Below are 17,210 nucleotides of genomic sequence, written 5' to 3'. Positions count from 1 at the left end.
ATCGCCATTCATTCAGACAAGCACACACACACACAGAAAAAAACTCTACATTTCTTAGCTATAAGTATGCCTGATATATGGTTACCAAAAATCTATAATCCTTAGCTGCAATGACAACGAGAAGGTGGCCCAAACGCCCAGCTCCGATGAGGACAACTCACCCACAGAGCTGAACAATTGCAAGCGTCTGACGGACAAGCCGCCACTGGTAAGTGGTTGAATACTCGTATTTTAGGATTTGCTTAGCAGATTTCCTACTCCCTAGAAAAATGTATTTCAAATATTTTCCCCATTATCCCTGTTTGGTTACGCAGCCAAATAGTGGCCAAATGCATAGATTATAGCCAGTGGTGCAGCAGTAGAGTAAATCCTTATTATTGTTCGTTGTTTGCACTGCCCACTGTACTAAATTGTCATTTACCTACAAACTCATGCACGCATTCATGCTCCCTCACGGCAGCAGCCTATGCAGCCGTTCTCTTTCGCCTCTTCATCCCACACCTTTCTTTCTATCGCCTTCCGCTATCACTCTCTCGATCTGTCGCTCTCTCGCTCGCATTAGGGCACAGGCATTTCGGCCCGCCTGCCCTTTGAATTAGTCTGGATCTAGCAACCACTGCACATCGTCTTGGAATCGAGCTATTCAATCCGACACCGTCTTGTACCGACCCCCGCGTCTACAATCTGACCCCGTCTTGAATCCAGCTAACTCTCCAACCGACTCGTCATCAATCTAACTTGAACCTTTCGCTATCTCTTTGACTCTGTATCGCCTTTATACTGTTTACAACAATAAACCATATTTAATCTAAACAACCATCGTCTCGTTAATAAACATATAGCAATACTACGCTAGTGAAAAAGCTCGCTAGCTCAACATTTGGTGACCCCGACGTGATATAAACATTAACTCGTTAAATTTAATCACAAAAAACAATAACATTTGTCGTTCTTTTAATTCGCATTGAACCACGGTTTTTTCGGTATTCGGCTGTGCACAAGCAACAAAAACGGTGCTCGCGTCGTCTGCTTTGCGATCTGCTTGCGGTTCTTGCTGCATTTACTGCAAGCGTTCGTTCTTCTTTGCGGTCATCTTCCCGCTAGGAACGTTTTCTAGCGCCTGCGCCGAAATGGGTGCGAGGAACGACGGTGCAGTGATCGCTGCTGGAAACAGTCTGGCTTTCCTAAAGCGGAAAGCACCAGCGTTATTTGAACGGATGAAGCAGCTAAAAGTTGTCTTGGAGAACGCTTCCCTATTCGACCACTTCATGCTCGTTGGCAGGCTGAAGCAAATCGAGGAGCTGCACGGCACTTTTAAAACCGTGCACAGTGAACTGAGGAGCTAGCTTCGACGAGATTGGAGTGAACTCGCCGATGACTTTGAGGAGCTGTTTGTGACGCTCAATGGGATCATTCTCGGAGAGATCATTAAGCGGTCCACTTCCGTAACTCCGCATCCTGCGTATGGTCACGGAATCACACCGGCCCCATTTCAAGTGGATTCGTGCGCGATTTTGGAGCCAATCGGACTGACCGACAGAAACCAATACCAATCGAAGCATCCGTTTCTTGTGCCGGCTCTTCATGGTGGAGCAGGAGACGAGGAATCCTATTCAAAGTTAGAAGGCGGCCTCGATTGCATCAACACAGGTGGACTTGCGTCGGATGTGGTTCCTGCTCAGCCTACGACCTCGTTTACGGACCTTCAGGCCTTGTGGGTTCCTGCAAACGCTTCGTTCCGGCCGATGTCATCCGAACGAACCCACGCTCTTGCTGGCGGACGTAACTCTGGGCATCGCGCTGGACCTCAAGCTGTGCTGGGCCAAAGACCATCCCGATATTGGCCTATTGGGGGGAGGGCAGAAATTGCTAATCCCTCAGTCATTTCAGGAAATCATGCTGAATTGGACACATCACTTCCAGTGCTTGGTTTGAATGCGCTATTCTTTTTCGCCTCTTCTTATTCTGTCGCTGAGCATCACATGACATGGCTCAACTTCAACCGATTAGATGTCGGACAACGCGTTGCTTTCTTGCAGCGAATCTACAGGTATCGACGGAAGGAAGAACGGCCCCATCAACAACAAGCTTTGTCTGCTGAACCCTGTATGCTGTTGAAGGAAGTTTGTTAAAGACCCGTGATCTTCAACGGGGGAGTATGTTTGGTTACGCAGCCAAATAGTGGCCAAATGCATAGATTATAGCCAGTGGTGCAGCAGTAGAGTAAATCCTTATTATTGTTCGTTGTTTGCACTGCCCACTGTACTAAATTGTCATTTACCTACAAACTCATGCACGCATTCATGCTCCCTCACGGCAGCAGCCTATGCAGCCGTTCTCTTCGCCTCTTCATCCCACACCTTTCTTTCTATCGCCTTCCGCTATCACTCTCTCGATCTGTCGCTCTCTCGCTCGCATTAGGGCACAGGCATTTCGGCCCGCCTGCCCTTTGAATTAGTCTGGATCTAGCAACCACTGCACATCGTCTTGGAATCGAGCTATTCAATCCGACACCGTCTTGTACCGACCCCCGCGTCTACAATCTGACCCCGTCTTGAATCCAGCTAACTCTCCAACCGACTCGTCATCAATCTAACTTGAACCTTTCGCTATCTCTTTGACTCTGTATCGCCTTTATACTGTTTACAACAATAAACCATATTTAATCTAAACAACCATCGTCTCGTTAATAAACATATAGCAATACTACGCTAGTGAAAAAGCTCGCTAGCTCAACAATCCCATTGAGAAGATCAAACATGCTCGCATTTGATGGCTTTGACTTTGATAAGGGTGCAATCACTCCCGACCGTTTATTGGTTTTTTGTGCCACTCCTTCAAAGACTTTTGGGGCCAGGAATATTTCCTACGGTTTCTTTTTTCAGCGCTTTTGTTATGAATTATTGCGTGGCAGGGCAGGGCAGGACAGGACAGGGCAGGGCAGGAGGAAATGTATTTCTTGTGAGAAGAACTTTAGACAACTTTCGGCTGCGCGCGCTAAGCCCTGAGAGAACGAACCCTTGGGTTGGGGCACTTCTTACAGGCCATTTGCTGGATTGCTTGTGGATTTTTGCACGGTTTTGGGTTTTCTTTTTGTGTGTCATAGCACGTAGATGTCGAAGAGGAGCGAAGTGGCGCTACCCACATCCTACGTTCCACATCCGAAATGTTTATCAAATGTTTCGGCCCAGCCTGTTCTTTGTCACGTGATGGGCGGGGGGCAAAAGTTTAGCAATGCAAAACTTTAGCCTTTACCAACCAACGTTGACGATGACTTCGACTTGTGTGGCACGTTGTTTTCATAAATTCAACGCCTTAAATATTCATACACGTATATATCTTTGAGTGTGAGTATGCAGAGGTACGAGCATATAGTTAGAGAGAGTCTCGGCAGCTGTGCTCAGTCGAGCATAGTCTATGCGATAAGTACGTGAGAGTTTATTCATGCTCGACTCCTGCACTCCACTCGACTCGACTCGGCTCGGCTCCATCTCGTACTCGTGTGTTGTGGCACGCTGCGTATACGTTATGTGTTTGTCTTATTTATGGCAGCAATGCGACTCGACTCGATTGCGCATTATGGTGATTACGTCTGTAAACTAATGGCCGCAACCTAAATGTCTGGGAGGCACACACAAACACAGAGAGAGAGAGAGAGAGAGAGACCAAGAGGCAGTCAGAGCAAACTGCAAGGACCGTAATGTCGCTACGTCGAATCAAATCAAATCAAGGCCAAGTTAAACACCAAAGACCAGAAAGCAGAAACGAGAAACTAGAAACGAGAAACATAAACCGAAACGAGAACACAACACTCTGAGAAATTGAAATCGGGGTATATCGGCGCATCCACATCGGGGGCAACGTATTGAAAGCGAAAAGCAATCAGTTGCCTCTAATGGCAAACCATAAATATTGTCAATAGGAATGCCATGCAAAATGCTTGCCAAGGACACTGCTGCTACCCTCTATACCCGTTTATCCGCCTGACATTTCCCATATGTCGAACCCAAAAAAAAAAACAAAAGAAGAAAAAAGGGGTTTCAGGCTTTCGCTTTTGGTACGAGTATTTTTCATATTCTTGGCGTGTATCGCCCCTTGTTTTGTCAATAAATCAATTTTGGCTATAAACATTTTTTGTGCCGGCAACAGCAAATAACACGCATACGCCGCACATGGTGGCAGGAGGCATCAGGCAGGCATATCCTTTTGTTTTGCATAGTTTTTTTCCTGCTGTTTTCCACTCTGGGGTTTTCATTTTTCCCTCGTTGTTTTTTATTTTCTGTGGTTCAACATACTGCGCCTGGCCTGGTGCGCCCCGCCTTCTGCCCTGTCAATAACATCATTCTGTTGCAGGGTGCGGCCCGATAAGCAAATTAATTTTTGCTTCCCCTTTTGGGGGCACTGCTTGGGCGGGGGACTTTATATATATAGGGGCGTGATGCTTCCCTAATTGTGCCCAACAGGCAACTTGCCTTCGTTGTCCTTGTCGTCGTAGCAGTCGTCTCCTGCTGCCAGTGCTGCCTGCTGCCACTGCTGCCACTGCTGCTGCTGCTTGGCTGGCTGATTCAATTTCAGATAAGCAAAATAAAGCAGCAGCCAACTGCTGCACATGCGACCAGAGGAGTGAGTGGCACCCAGAGGGTGGGGAGGGAGCCCCAGTCAGGAGTCAAAGACAAATGCGTTGCCACATTATGCAGTTTGCTGTCGGTTGCCGAGTCGGGTCTCTGAGTCGCCCGCATATCCTTGCCCCAGCTGCAGTCTCTTGCAGCACTCTTCCGCTCTGTCCTCTGCCCCTCTCTCCACAGCTCTGGCCGGAAATGACGCGCTGTCTGTCATGGCTGACTCCACTTCCTCTCCACTGATTCCCCTGACTTCCGCCTGGCGTTGATGCATCGATGCTGTTGACTCGACGCCGCTAAATGTTTGTTTAGCAACTGCAACTGCAACTCCGCTCCGACATTGAGCGACAGCCATCAGCATGCCACATGTGGCATGGCCTGGTTCGGGTTGGGTCGGGGTCCGTGTCGCTTCTGATTCTGGCTCGCTCTCTCTCGTCACGCCTACACCCATGTATCATGTGTGTGTGTGTGTGTGTTTTCCTGCACGGAATATTTGTGTATTTCCAGCTCAAAGGCCATAAATAATATTTTGTGGGACACGCCCACTGACATAACCCACACACACAAAACGCCCACAAACCAGTTGGTGGATTTGATTTAAAACTGGCCCCCCCCACCCCCGATCCCCTTTCGCTTGGGCGCTTTTTCCCTTCCCTACCCAACCCGAGAGATGATCCGTTTGGCTCCTTAGCCTTTTGCCAGGCTCCAGCACCAGTTCCAGCTGCAGAGTTTATTAAATTTGCATAAATGTTGAGCATTTTGCGGCAAGTGTTGGCTGTTGTTGTAGTATTCTTTTTTTTTTGTGTGTGTTTCGTGTGGTATGGTGCGTGGGAGCAACAGCTGCCACTAATGTCCAGCTCGGTGGCAGTTCATTAAGGCAACAGGCCGTACAAGGCAATTAGTGTTTTTGTGTATTTCTTGGGGAAGCCCCAAGAGCAGCTCCATGAAACCCCAAGCCCGAAATGAGCAAAAGCCGAAAAGCAAATAGCAAAAAGCAGAGAGAGACGCGTCTCGCTTTCGCTTACCCTCGAAAGCAAACACCTGGTTGGAACGATTCATTTCATCATCAGGCGTTGGGGTAAATCCAAAAGAAATGAACTCCCACTCCAGGAATCCGCCCCACGAATACACACAAACAAGGCCGCAAATCAGTGTGCAATGCGCCGTGAAATATGCAAACAATGGCGGAGGCTTTCGCTCGTAAGCAGCGCCCGAAAGTATGCAGCACACTTCCTTTCTTTTTTGCCTCTTCTAAATTATGCAGCAATGGGCAAACAATTGCTGTCAGACTCCAGCAGGTACTGGGTACTGGTACTGGGTACGAGAGCAAGTAGGATAAAGCCACGCGCTGCCACAGCCACCAACTCATTGTCAATGTCGCCTTAAATTATGCCACACAAAACGAGCAGGAGAGAGCGGTAGAGAGAGAGAAAATGGAAGGAGGGGGTTCACTTAGACTGTAGTCTAGTTTCGGGGCAGACACAAGAGCATTGTGGCCGAAGAGCCAGGCAGACTTTTTTCAAAGCCACTGACCCCGAAAACGAAAACGGAGGCGAAGGCGGCGGCACACGGATCTCAACATGCGGCGCACAAGTGCATCTGAATTATCGCCGGACCCTTTTGCCAGCCTGTAGGTTTCAGTCGGCAACAAAAATACCCTTTAATAGAGTAGGGGTATATTCGCTCGATGGATGCAAAACTAATACTTTTGGAATGAAATTTGCATGAATTTTAACTAAAGAGAAAAGAGTGTTCTTTATTCTAGACCTTCTACACATCATCCCCTAGTCGTTTACTCTCCTTCCCTCGTACAAAGTACCAACCAACCAGCATTCAACACTTGCTCTACATAGTTCTCTATTCTATTCTGTTCTGTTCTTCTTTTCTTTTTTTTGGCTCATGCTACTGCTGATTTCTGGTCCTCGGTTCTCGTTTCTGTGTCCTGCGGCACAATTCCGCCTAGCATGCCACAGCGGCCGCATCGCCAACGCCTTGCCATTTGCAATGCAACATTTTAGACGGTTGCAATGTGAGACACACACACACAATGGGTGGAACAGAGAGAGAGAGAGAGAGAGGAGTCTCGAGTCTGCCACGAATTTATGCGCCTTCTTTCTCCTTTCTATGTGCACTTTGCACTCTTTCTTCGTTTCCTGCCATCGCCCACTCCCTCGCTGCCCCACTCGGCTACTCTGCCACTTTTTCTGCCTTTGTTGCCATGCTGCAGCCGTAATGCCTAGTCCAAGCATCCGTTTCCTGTTTAAGTGCCACCAGCCGAAAGCCCAAAAAAAAATATAGAGAAAGAAGAGAAAAACTTTCTACTGCCTTTGCTCCTTTTCGGTGGCGCATTTTGCCAGCATTTTGTCTCGTTGCGGTTCTTGGTAATAAATTCTTTCCCTTTTTTTTTTGTTGCTCCCGTCCGCCCACGTCTGTGGCTGCGGGGCACGCCCACGCCCACGTTTCAGCCCGCCCTTGACTGCATCCTCTGGCTGATCCTTGTCGGCTTACAAGGTGTTTAAATTGTAGTTAATTTTGTTGCCACTTGAACGCCTTTGCCTTCGCCATCGCCATCTACATCTCCATCGTCTTTGATCTTCTCTTTTTCGGGGGATTGCTTAAAGCTTAAAGTCAATTTCGATTTCTGTCCACAGGTTAAACGCTTAACCATGGGTCTGCTGCGCCACAACGAGGAGTCCCGCCCACTGGTAGGCAACATGACGCCCCTGAGGGCGCCCCTGGACAGCCAGCCGGTGTACTCGAATGGCTACATCAACGAGGACTCCTACATCGACAGCAAGTTCGGTGACTCGTGTCGCCAGTCCCTCACAGCCATCCCCATGCTGGACAACGTCAATCTGAATGACAACAACGAGTTCAATCTAAAGAAGAAGTATCTGCGCGAGACGAGCAGCGGTAAGCATGGGTAGATCCACATCGATTCCCTACTTCATTGATTCTCCTCCTGCAGCCAACTCCAGTCCCAAGATCTTTGCCAATCGCCTGCGAATGAACCAGGGGGGAGCCAGTGCCCAGCGCAGCAGCAGCCTGGCCAACACCCACAGCAATGTGGGCGCCGATGAGGAGGAGGAGGCTGACCTCAAGGACGCCTGCTGGTATCAGGCGGGCATTTCCCGGGACATTGCCGTGGAGGTGCTGCAGAGCAAGAGTCCGGGTGCCTTTCTGGTGCGCAAGAGCAGCTCCAAGCCGGGCTGCTATGCCCTGACACTGCGGGTACCTTCGCCCCCAGGCCCAAAGATAGCAAACTATATCATATTAAGATCCCCAAGGGGCTACAAAATCAAGGTCAATATCAGGTCTCATTTAATCTCTCATGGAGTTTACTCACCAAACCTTTATCCTTTAGGGCTTTCGCAAGGAATTCTCCAGCCTTAAGGCTTTGATCACACATCATTCGGTGATGCCCGAACTGCTGCCCGTGCCCCTGGCCATGCCACGTCCCACAAATATCTCCTCATCGCGTAGGAATCTCGACGACTTTGATACATACGATTCGCTGCAAATGCTGCTCAAGTATCTGCGCGCCAAGAACGCAGAATCGGAGCAGCAGCAGCAGTAGCTAATGGCGGATATCGATCATCTGGTAGCACAAAATTACATTTAAGTTCTAGATGCGGGGCGGGGGCGCGTAAGCAAAAGTATTTTGCTGGCATTCGATGATACCATGAATATATATGTGATACTCTCTATGAAAAAGAAAACAACACACACACAGAAACTGCAAATGAAACGCCTAGCTGATAAATGGTGAAAGTATTTCTAGTTTAGTTTAGTTACTTGATTTAAGTTTGATTGTTCTACTGATTGATTGGTTTGGAATGTGAGAGAAAACTAACGAAAGGAAAAGATTATACATCGATTTGTTTGTATTCCCGGAATTCACAGAATTCTATGGAAAAATATTCATTGCTATTATACGTAAAAAAAAAATAATACTTGCAACAAAAACTGGCAATTTTTTCTTTTCAAAACTTACCCATAGTTTTCCTTCACAGCCATTCAACATTTTTCAACTGCAAAAAATTTCAAAAATTCAAAAATATATATTAATTAAAAAAAAGCAAATAAGAAAACTAAAAACAAAAAAATCTATGTTAAATGTTGTTGCTGCTTTCAATTGTTAAGCATAAATAAATATATAAATAATTGAATATGCATTTTAAATATAAGCAAAATGGAAAATGGAAAACCCTGGCGATGTGAAGTGAAACGAAATGAAAATCGACCCCGAAAAATATGTAAATAATTCACTACCGTAACATAATTGAGTAAATAAAGTTGTTTAATTTATAATAAAAAGCAAAAAAGAAACAGAGGGAAATAACAATCAATTTCACGTCTCCTGCCTCATTATGCAAATTGGTCGATGGGGCAGCTGCGTGTGGAAATAAATTTTCACACGTTAATTATTATACGACACAGGCGACACAGTTTTCCATATTTATGACGTTAGCATTTTCACGGCATTTCCAGTTCTCCACATTAAAGTTATCTCCCTTCAAATGCCATTCCAATATGTACCCGCGAGCTTTTTTTCTATGGCCTAATCACCGTCATTATACGATTTTAATTTGCTAAACTTTTAATCGAAGAAAGCAAAGAAAATCAGAAGCGGAAGGAGCGGCAGGAGCGGCAGGACCGGCCGGAAGGAAGGATGGAGACAAATCGAAAGTCTGGCCAGCAGCGTAATCCCTTTTTTTAATTGCAGCTATCCCCAAACACATTTTTTTCTTCCTTTGCTTTCTCTCTTGCGTGTTTGTGTGTGGCAAATCTTTTCAATGGAAAACTTTCTGGCCAGCGGCAATTTTCCACCCCCCTCCGCTACTTTGTTCAGCGTCAAAGTGTTGTCTACTTTTCTGCTTGGCGCTTTCTCTCCCTCTCTCACTCTCGGGGGTTTTTTTTCTGTGGCATTCGGGTTCGGTGGAAACTTTTGCTTTGTTGCAATTATCGACATCGCTACACACGAAGGCGTGCGTAAATGAAATAAAAGTAAAAATAAAATGAGAAAAAAGGAGCCATGGCTGCCATTTAAATAATTTGAAAATTGCCAAACGGACGTATACCTCCCCCCCACCTCCTACGGGTAGAAGAAGCATAAAGTATTCATGGGCAAAAGTCTTGAAAAGTTTTTCCCTGCTTTTTCACTTTATTTGTCAATTATTGCGGGACAAACAAACCGACAGGAAAATAGGGGACAAAAGCGCATGGGGCGCTTGGCGCGCTTGGGGGATGTCCTGTCATTCACTTGCGATGTTTTTGACAATTCTCCCTCGTAAATATTTAATAAGCCAAAGTGGTCGAGTGGCACAACAAACAGTCAGACGTCGAAAATCAATTATAATGCAATGCCTACTTATCGGAGGAGCTCGTCTGTGGTCCCCCCCCTCCGCCACCACCCTATAATTCTTAAGTGGCTTAAGCGTTTTGTCTGTCTTCAGTCATCTGTCGTCTGTTGGGAACGAAGAAAGTTTTTTAATTGAACAATTTCAATGCGCTGATAAATAACAGCGCCAATCGGTGGAAGGACAAAGGCAAATAGGACGCGGCTCCCATCGGATTGGGTTCCCTGCGACTCCCATTCATATTTACCCAGAGTTTTGCGCTCTTTTGCAAACGCTTTTCATTAGTCGCATATCTTTGTTCTCCAGATTGTCCTGCCACAGTCCCCTGGCTGCAGCTTCAACTGCAGAATGACAGAAATTATTGCTTTGCTTATTTGCGCTGCGTTTTCTTCATTTGTCAGCAGCGGCAGCGACAGCGACAGCCCGAAGGGGGAGATGGGATCCCCTTTGTTCAGGGCCCCACAAAAAATATGAAAAGAGATTTTCCTTTTATATTTGAACTTTTTCATTAGGCTAATTAAAAATGTTTGTGGCATGGTGAGTGAGTGAGTGAGTGAGAGTGTTTGTCCAATGTCTCGAAAGTTCTTCTTTTTGGCTGGCAATTGTAACACATGGCGTATGCGCAATAAGTGCTTTATGGCTGCGAGGTAAACGAACTTTTATGCGATTCCCACAAAAATGGATTCCCACAAAAAAAGGTTACTCTTGCCAGTAGCTACAAAATCTTGTCCCAAAACTTGTTAGGCTGTTTGCATCTAAAGTAACTTTGGCCCCATCAGTCCCCCATCCATAAAAATGTAAACTCCAGCGAACATTTTTATACATTTTGTATATTTTGTGTGTGTCGTCTACGCTGTCGCCTGGTCTGGCATTAAGGCGACAATTGTCAGAGTACTGCCCTGCCATGCTCTGCTCCTCGCTTGTCATTAAAACTCCAACAATGCGCTGGCGACAGAAAATTACGGAAAACAATAAAAAAGAAGTGGGAACAGGAAAGTTTGCCACTTCCTTTATTTTTGTGTTTTTTTGTTTTCTGTTGTTGGTTTTTTTTGTTTTTGGCAGGAATATTCCTGCTCAAGTGTCAGTAACAGTTTTCATGCAAATATTGTCCGGGGACTGTCAGGCAATGGAGGAATCGCAAAAGCGAGGCCAAGAAAGCGGCTAAATGTAATGCCACATCAGAGATTAAAGTGCCTGCTCTTCAAGCTTTTGCAGATAACCAGCAGAAAGTTTTAGGTGTTTGGTATGGACAATTGCCAATCCGTTTCAATGTCTGCGCTTTGAGGGGATTGCCATTACCCTCCCACATGTTCAATTACAAAACTGCAGCAGAGCCTGGGGGGGCTACAGTTCCGATTAGGCAGGGAGGCCATCATGCCTGCCCGCCTGGTCTGATGGCCTAAACAGGACACCTCATTAATTTGCCGGGCTGCGGCACTAACAATAACAGCTATTTTGGCTATTTGGCTCATTGACTGCCTGATTTTATGGCCCAACTGCAACCAAGTCGCCGTCTCGTGTCCAAAACCAACATCAACATTGACCCAGGAGCCGTTTGGCCTGCTGCAGCGGGGCCACAGCACTGGGCTACTGTTGCCAAATATGTTTTTGTGGCATTTTTGGCCAATTGGCAGACAGCAGACGCTTGCCTCGTGCGTTGTCGTGCCCCATGGCCAATTCAATGCAGCAGACGTGAACGTGGCAGCTGTGGGTAGGAGGCAGCTCACAGCTCACAGCCTGATTATTCCATAATGTTTGGCCACACCCAACAAACAGCAGGCGGGGGGTCAGATCCCCATCTGACCGGGCTTACGCTTGTTTGCCTAACCCAAATTGCAGCACTGCTATTGACCAGAATTCAACATATTTCAAGTGACGGAGCACTCGGAGTGGAGTTTTTTGAGCTGTTTGGCTCTGCAACTGTGACGGCTGCTCTGCCACTTGAAACTTTTTCCAAAACGAACACTTTACTCTGCCATCGCAGTTCGATCAACAAAAAGTGCAAAAATAAAAACAACAGCAATAAAAGCGGAAACGCAAAATATTAACAAATACCCTGAGAGGCATGTAGGGGTAGGGGTATATGAGTTGCCGCAAAGATTTGGATTTGGGTGTATAAAATGCAGTTTCGATTATCTTTAAGCTCAAACGAACTGTCTATCCCCCTCTCTTTCTCTCTCGATTATCAATATCCCATTTGGTCTCATTTATGCACACACACACACACATACTCGTAAGATATCGGAATCTGATCAAATCTTGTTCAGCAAGGGGAGGGCATTCGATTGCAGGCGGCAGCTCCTTAGCTGCACATTCGATGCACAGTCAGAGTCATACACTGAGAGAAAAGACAGCTAATTTTATCCACTTTCCACATGGAAATCCATCCGTTTTCTGTTGGTATATTCTGGAGTAAATCTGTCAAAGTTTATTCTTGATTTCTGTCGCATTTTCTTGGTTTTGCAACTCTCTTTCCCTCAGTGTGCGCACATGCTTGGGCGTGCCACTTTAATGCACTATGGCTGCTAATGCAACAGCAACAACAAAAGCAGGGGATGTGGCGGGGTGTGAGAGCAGAGAGGACTAGTGGCAGGTCGTCGTAGGTGGTGAGGCGAACAAAAGCCAGTAAAAGCAACAGTAGAACATTTCTGCTTTTTGCCTTCTGCCCTGCCCTGCGCTGCGCTGCCGTCGCCTCTTGCCACACACTTTGGAATCGCACATTCATTTTTGCTGTTCGCCATTGTTGCAGCTGCTGCTTTTCTTCTTATTGTTGTTGCACACACATACACACATACTCTGGGGAGGGGTGCGGGGACTTGCCGCTGGCGTGGCTTTTTGTTTAATTCGTTTTTCTATTGTTCACAGCCAAGAACTGTAGTCCGACGGGGGCTTTGGCAACATTGTAAAATGCATGAGAATGTGTTTAGCCAACTCGCTATCTGCCCCGTCCCCAGCCTCCCCTCTACAGCTCTGTCTCTCGCTCTCTCTTTGTGGCATGCAGATTTTTGCATTTTCCAAGCATAAAAGTTGAAAGCGACATTATTGAATATGCGTTGTCCCGTTGTCCCATTGTTTGACACACACACACATACACAGACATACATAGTGGAAAACCGTAACGCCCATGTGTAGGCGTGGCCCCTGAGAGACAGACAGAGAGAGAGCACAGCCAAAGCCAAAGCTTAGCGGATTCTTATGCCCATTGAAATTTATATGCCACTTGCACACACACACACACACACACATACATACAGGACACATTAAAGCCAAAACGGCCAAAAAGTGCGACAAAGAGCGACAAGGAAATGGAAGGGACTGGAATCGAATGTTTAAGGTCAGACTGATGGAACTGCTATCCGGCATACATACCCATACCATAGTCCTACCATCGTCCCCCCCCCCCCCACCCTTTCACCACCCCTTTCTCCCACACTCTCTGCTTATTTATGCTTTGTTTGTCGCTTTGGCTAATAAATTAGCAGCTTTACCTTTTGGCCCAACTGCAAACCAATAGCAATTTATCGCAGCCACAAAGAAAGGCACGTAGCAAAACGAGGATTCCAGGTTCCTGGATCCAGGATTGAGGATTCGAAGGGGTTTCGTTTGCCACACCAAATGTGCTCGCCTTATCGCCGGCTTAAGCGGCACGCACAGGTGGGCTGGCTGCTGGCTACTGCCTCCTGGCTCCTGGCTCCTGCAGGATGGGTAAAAGGCTACGGCATTGGGAATAGTTGTTACCCGAACGCTTTTAGCCTGTGACTAACGATGGGGCGACAATAAAAATTGCCCTGGCAATTGGCACATTGCGGTTGCAAGTTAAAAGGATTTTCAATTTTAAATGATGGTCTGCGTCTGCGTTTATAAAAACAGAGTAAACGGTAGACGAACAGAGAAAGTTGTAGGCCAATAAATTTCATTGAATTTAAAGTATTTTCCAGCAAATATCAGAGCTATTTCCGAACTTAACTGAATCAACAACTGCAGACTGTAGCAAGAATATGATTCAAAAGACAAAATGCTAATATTTTGATGATGTATTTAATATTTATTGCATATCTACTAGAAATTGTATGTACTAAAATCTAGAAAATGTAATATTTTCCAGCCCCAAAAATTAATAAAATTTCCCATAAATTGCCAGAGATACTTTTTCAAGTGCAACAAGCTGTCAAGAGGCCCTGAAAAAACCCCGAAAGGAAACCCAAAAGAAAAGATGGGTTTCGATTGCGTGCAGGGCAAAAGTTCTACTGGAGATTCGGAAACGCTTGCCAAGATTTATCGTGCGTCCATTACAAGCGGAAATTAAGCGCGGCAGGTCGCCTGGCCCCGGCGAGCGTGCGTGAAAGCGTTTTGCCGGCGTTTTCCCTGGCCCTGTCCAGACCCCCGTCCAGATACGAGGACTCCCCAAAGTAACAAGCGGACAAGTAACATTCCGACAGGCCAAAGCAGAGCTATTGTTTTCGGTGCTCTGCCCCGGCAGTCTCAATGCCCCCTGTTTGGTATGCCAGTCACGTGGCACGCAACGACAACTTGGGATTTGTTAAGTGGCGCGTCGTTTTGATGTGCGGAATGTTTAGCGAAAGTCCCTTTCTACCTCTCTCTCTCTCTCTCTCGCTTTCTCTTTGCTTATTTTTTTTTTGTTTTTTTCTGAAAAGTCCATCACGTGTCCCGGACATTTTGCACATAACTTGTTTCAGCATTTTATTGCCAACTTCCCTTTCCCCCCCTCTCTCTAACGAATGCACTGGGAATGTCTTTTGTTTTTTGGCCCCCGCTCCGAAAGCCGCAGTCACCTTTGCGGTTAATGGCGCTTCGAATGCCAAAAACTTCGAATCGAGCGAATGCCGAACACTGAATGGTGAATGGTGAATGGCGAATGCCACTCGAGCAACTTCATCGGCGGTGGAGTAGCAGCCGCAGTGAGCCATGGCTGATTCGATTTTCCGATGTGTACCTTTGCTTTTAGTGATTGAAATCGCACATTTTAAGTGAAAAAGCGCACACAGAAGTGCACTCAATCATTCGTCACGTGATTCGGTTGTGTGGGGCAGGGGGAGTAGCAAGGATGCCGACGACTGTCACACTCTATCACCAACACCACCCCACCATTCGCCTGACACTTTTGTGCTTTTCCATTTTATTTCCTTGTTCTGGCGCTGTCAATTGTGCAAATGTTTTTCTTAGTCGGACATCGAAATGAAAAGTGTTGGAGCGCGGGGGGAAGCGCTGGGGCTGCTGTGTTTATATAAAAGATTACATCACACCGGATGAGAAATGGAGACACAATTGTTAATGCAGGAGGGAAAAGCTCAGCTCTCGGTGATAATGTGCCACGTAAATGCTGGCAATGTTGTGAATGGGAGACCAATCCGAGGGCTTCAATTTTAAAGCGAATTGCAAGCCAAAAGAGAGATCACAAGTAAAATTCAAATAGAGAAAACTTTTTTCCCTCCCCCCTACCCACTCGTAACAGAGGGGGAGAAACTTTTCTAATTTGCGCATTATGAAAATTGGGTCGAAACATAAAATTTCCAACAGCCCAGCACCGAAAAGAATTAAGTGAAAAGCAATTTTTGAGCCTACCGACAAAGAGGAGAAGGAAAATGGGAAGAGAGTGAAGAAAACTTTTGCATTAAGAAAATTAACTGAGATTAAGTGTGGCGGCAGGCCGTATGCTTTTTGGCTTGGGGTGGTGGGTTAACTTCCCCTCCGATGCCGGGATGAATGAAAATTGCAACAATTTTCAAGGCATTTAACCATTTGTCACATACACAGACCCTCCCTCCCACACACACAGACACACTCTGTAGCCGGAAGTGAGCTTCGGCAATAACGGAAGCAGACCCCACAACATACACACACACACACACACATGAAATTGGTTAAGGGAGAGAGAGGGCGCGCGTGGGGTGTGGGCTTTATTTGTTGCCTGCCACACTTTGGTTGGCTGTTTGGCCGTCGTCGATACTAATCTAATTTTATTGATATTGACACAATTTCTGCAGATTTCCGCATAAACATAAAAACAGAGCTCCTCTGAGTTCCACGCACCAAACCTCCAATGCTTCGGCCTCGGCCTCAAGTAGTAGGAAAAACAAACAGCCAAAGACACCAGCAGAGGGAACGTGAAGCGTGTGGGGAGGGGCGCAGGGCAAGTGGATCCATTCGAGGCACGCAAACAAATGGTATCTAATAAAAATTGAACAAAGAGCAAACAAAAGTTCTTCCACTTCTGGATGGAAGTCAAACAATGGTGGGGAGAGTGCTATCGGGCATTTCCTTTGGCACAATCGGGAATATATAACATAGATTTCCCATATAATAATAAAAAAGTCTCGATAAGAAGAGACTATATTTCAGTAGCAGTTGGCAGATATGTATTGAATAGACGTATCCATAACGGTATTTTTCTTCGAAATTTAAGTAATTTTTGCAAAAGTTATTAACTTACTCTTTATTCTTAAGCTATAAAAAATAACCTCCCGTTAGAATCGTTTGGGTTTTTGATTAGTTTATGATAAGAGTAATATACAGATTTACCCACTTGAAAATCTACACCCAGAGAAAAAAAACCCAGAAATTCTAATATTTAAACTAGGATTTAAAAATGTAAACATTTTACAAAGAAAGTTTTTTAATTTGAATTTTGAATTTAATATAGTTTATATTTAAATATTTTAAACTAATTAAATTATGTATATATGAATTTTCATATTTAAATTATATATGTTTCCTACAAAATTAAAAATATCCGAATTATCTTAAAGTTCCTTAATATTTCGTTGAAGCTGAATTTAATTTAATTCCACTATGTTAGAACCCAAATATTTTATTTAAATAGGGCTGTTTTTCTTTTTACTATACCATTTTTCCCTGTGTAGGCATTCCCCAAGTAAGTACGCTGATAATTCCGGATAAGACCATTATTTAAAAATAGGCTGTTTGTGCCAATAAGATAAGGCTAATCAATTGACGCTCAAGTTGCAAAAATATAATCCAAACAAAATATTTTCAAATAGTTTACCAATAAATCCCAATAAAAGAACTTCTAATAAGTAGTTCCCAAGGTGTCCCCACTACCAGGAATCAGTTATCGCCATAGATGTGTATAAACATAATAATCTTTAATTAAATAAACAACATATTAAAGGGAAGAACACTTGAAACTTCATTTACGATCGTTATAAAACCGAAAGACAGAATGATATCGTGCCTTTGTCTACCACCGGGG

General features: G+C 45.4%; 1 protein-coding gene across 2 annotated transcripts in view; it reads left to right on the top strand.

The window, feature by feature from the left end:
* LOC111071539 (protein sprint) overlaps positions 1–8,669 on the top strand; it is a 29,710-nt gene extending 21,041 nt beyond the window's left edge. For both annotated transcript variants that reach the window (XM_022362948.2, XM_022362947.2), the window contains exons 3-6: positions 106–208; positions 7,271–7,532; positions 7,588–7,922; positions 7,984–8,669. In XM_022362948.2, coding sequence (XP_022218640.2) covers positions 106–208; positions 7,271–7,532; positions 7,588–7,922; positions 7,984–8,196 — 913 coding nt within the window. In that variant the 3' untranslated portion in view covers positions 8,197–8,669. The remainder of the gene's footprint in view (positions 1–105; positions 209–7,270; positions 7,533–7,587; positions 7,923–7,983) is intronic.
* Positions 8,670–17,210: the final 8,541 nt, after the last annotated feature.

Source organism: Drosophila obscura, unplaced genomic scaffold (assembly GCF_018151105.1).
Source record: "Drosophila obscura isolate BZ-5 IFL unplaced genomic scaffold, ASM1815110v1 contig_1, whole genome shotgun sequence".
In the NCBI taxonomy this organism is placed as follows: domain Eukaryota; kingdom Metazoa; phylum Arthropoda; class Insecta; order Diptera; family Drosophilidae; genus Drosophila; species Drosophila obscura.
The sequence above is the reverse complement of the archived record's forward strand: the minus strand, read 5'-3'. Positions and strand labels throughout refer to the sequence as shown.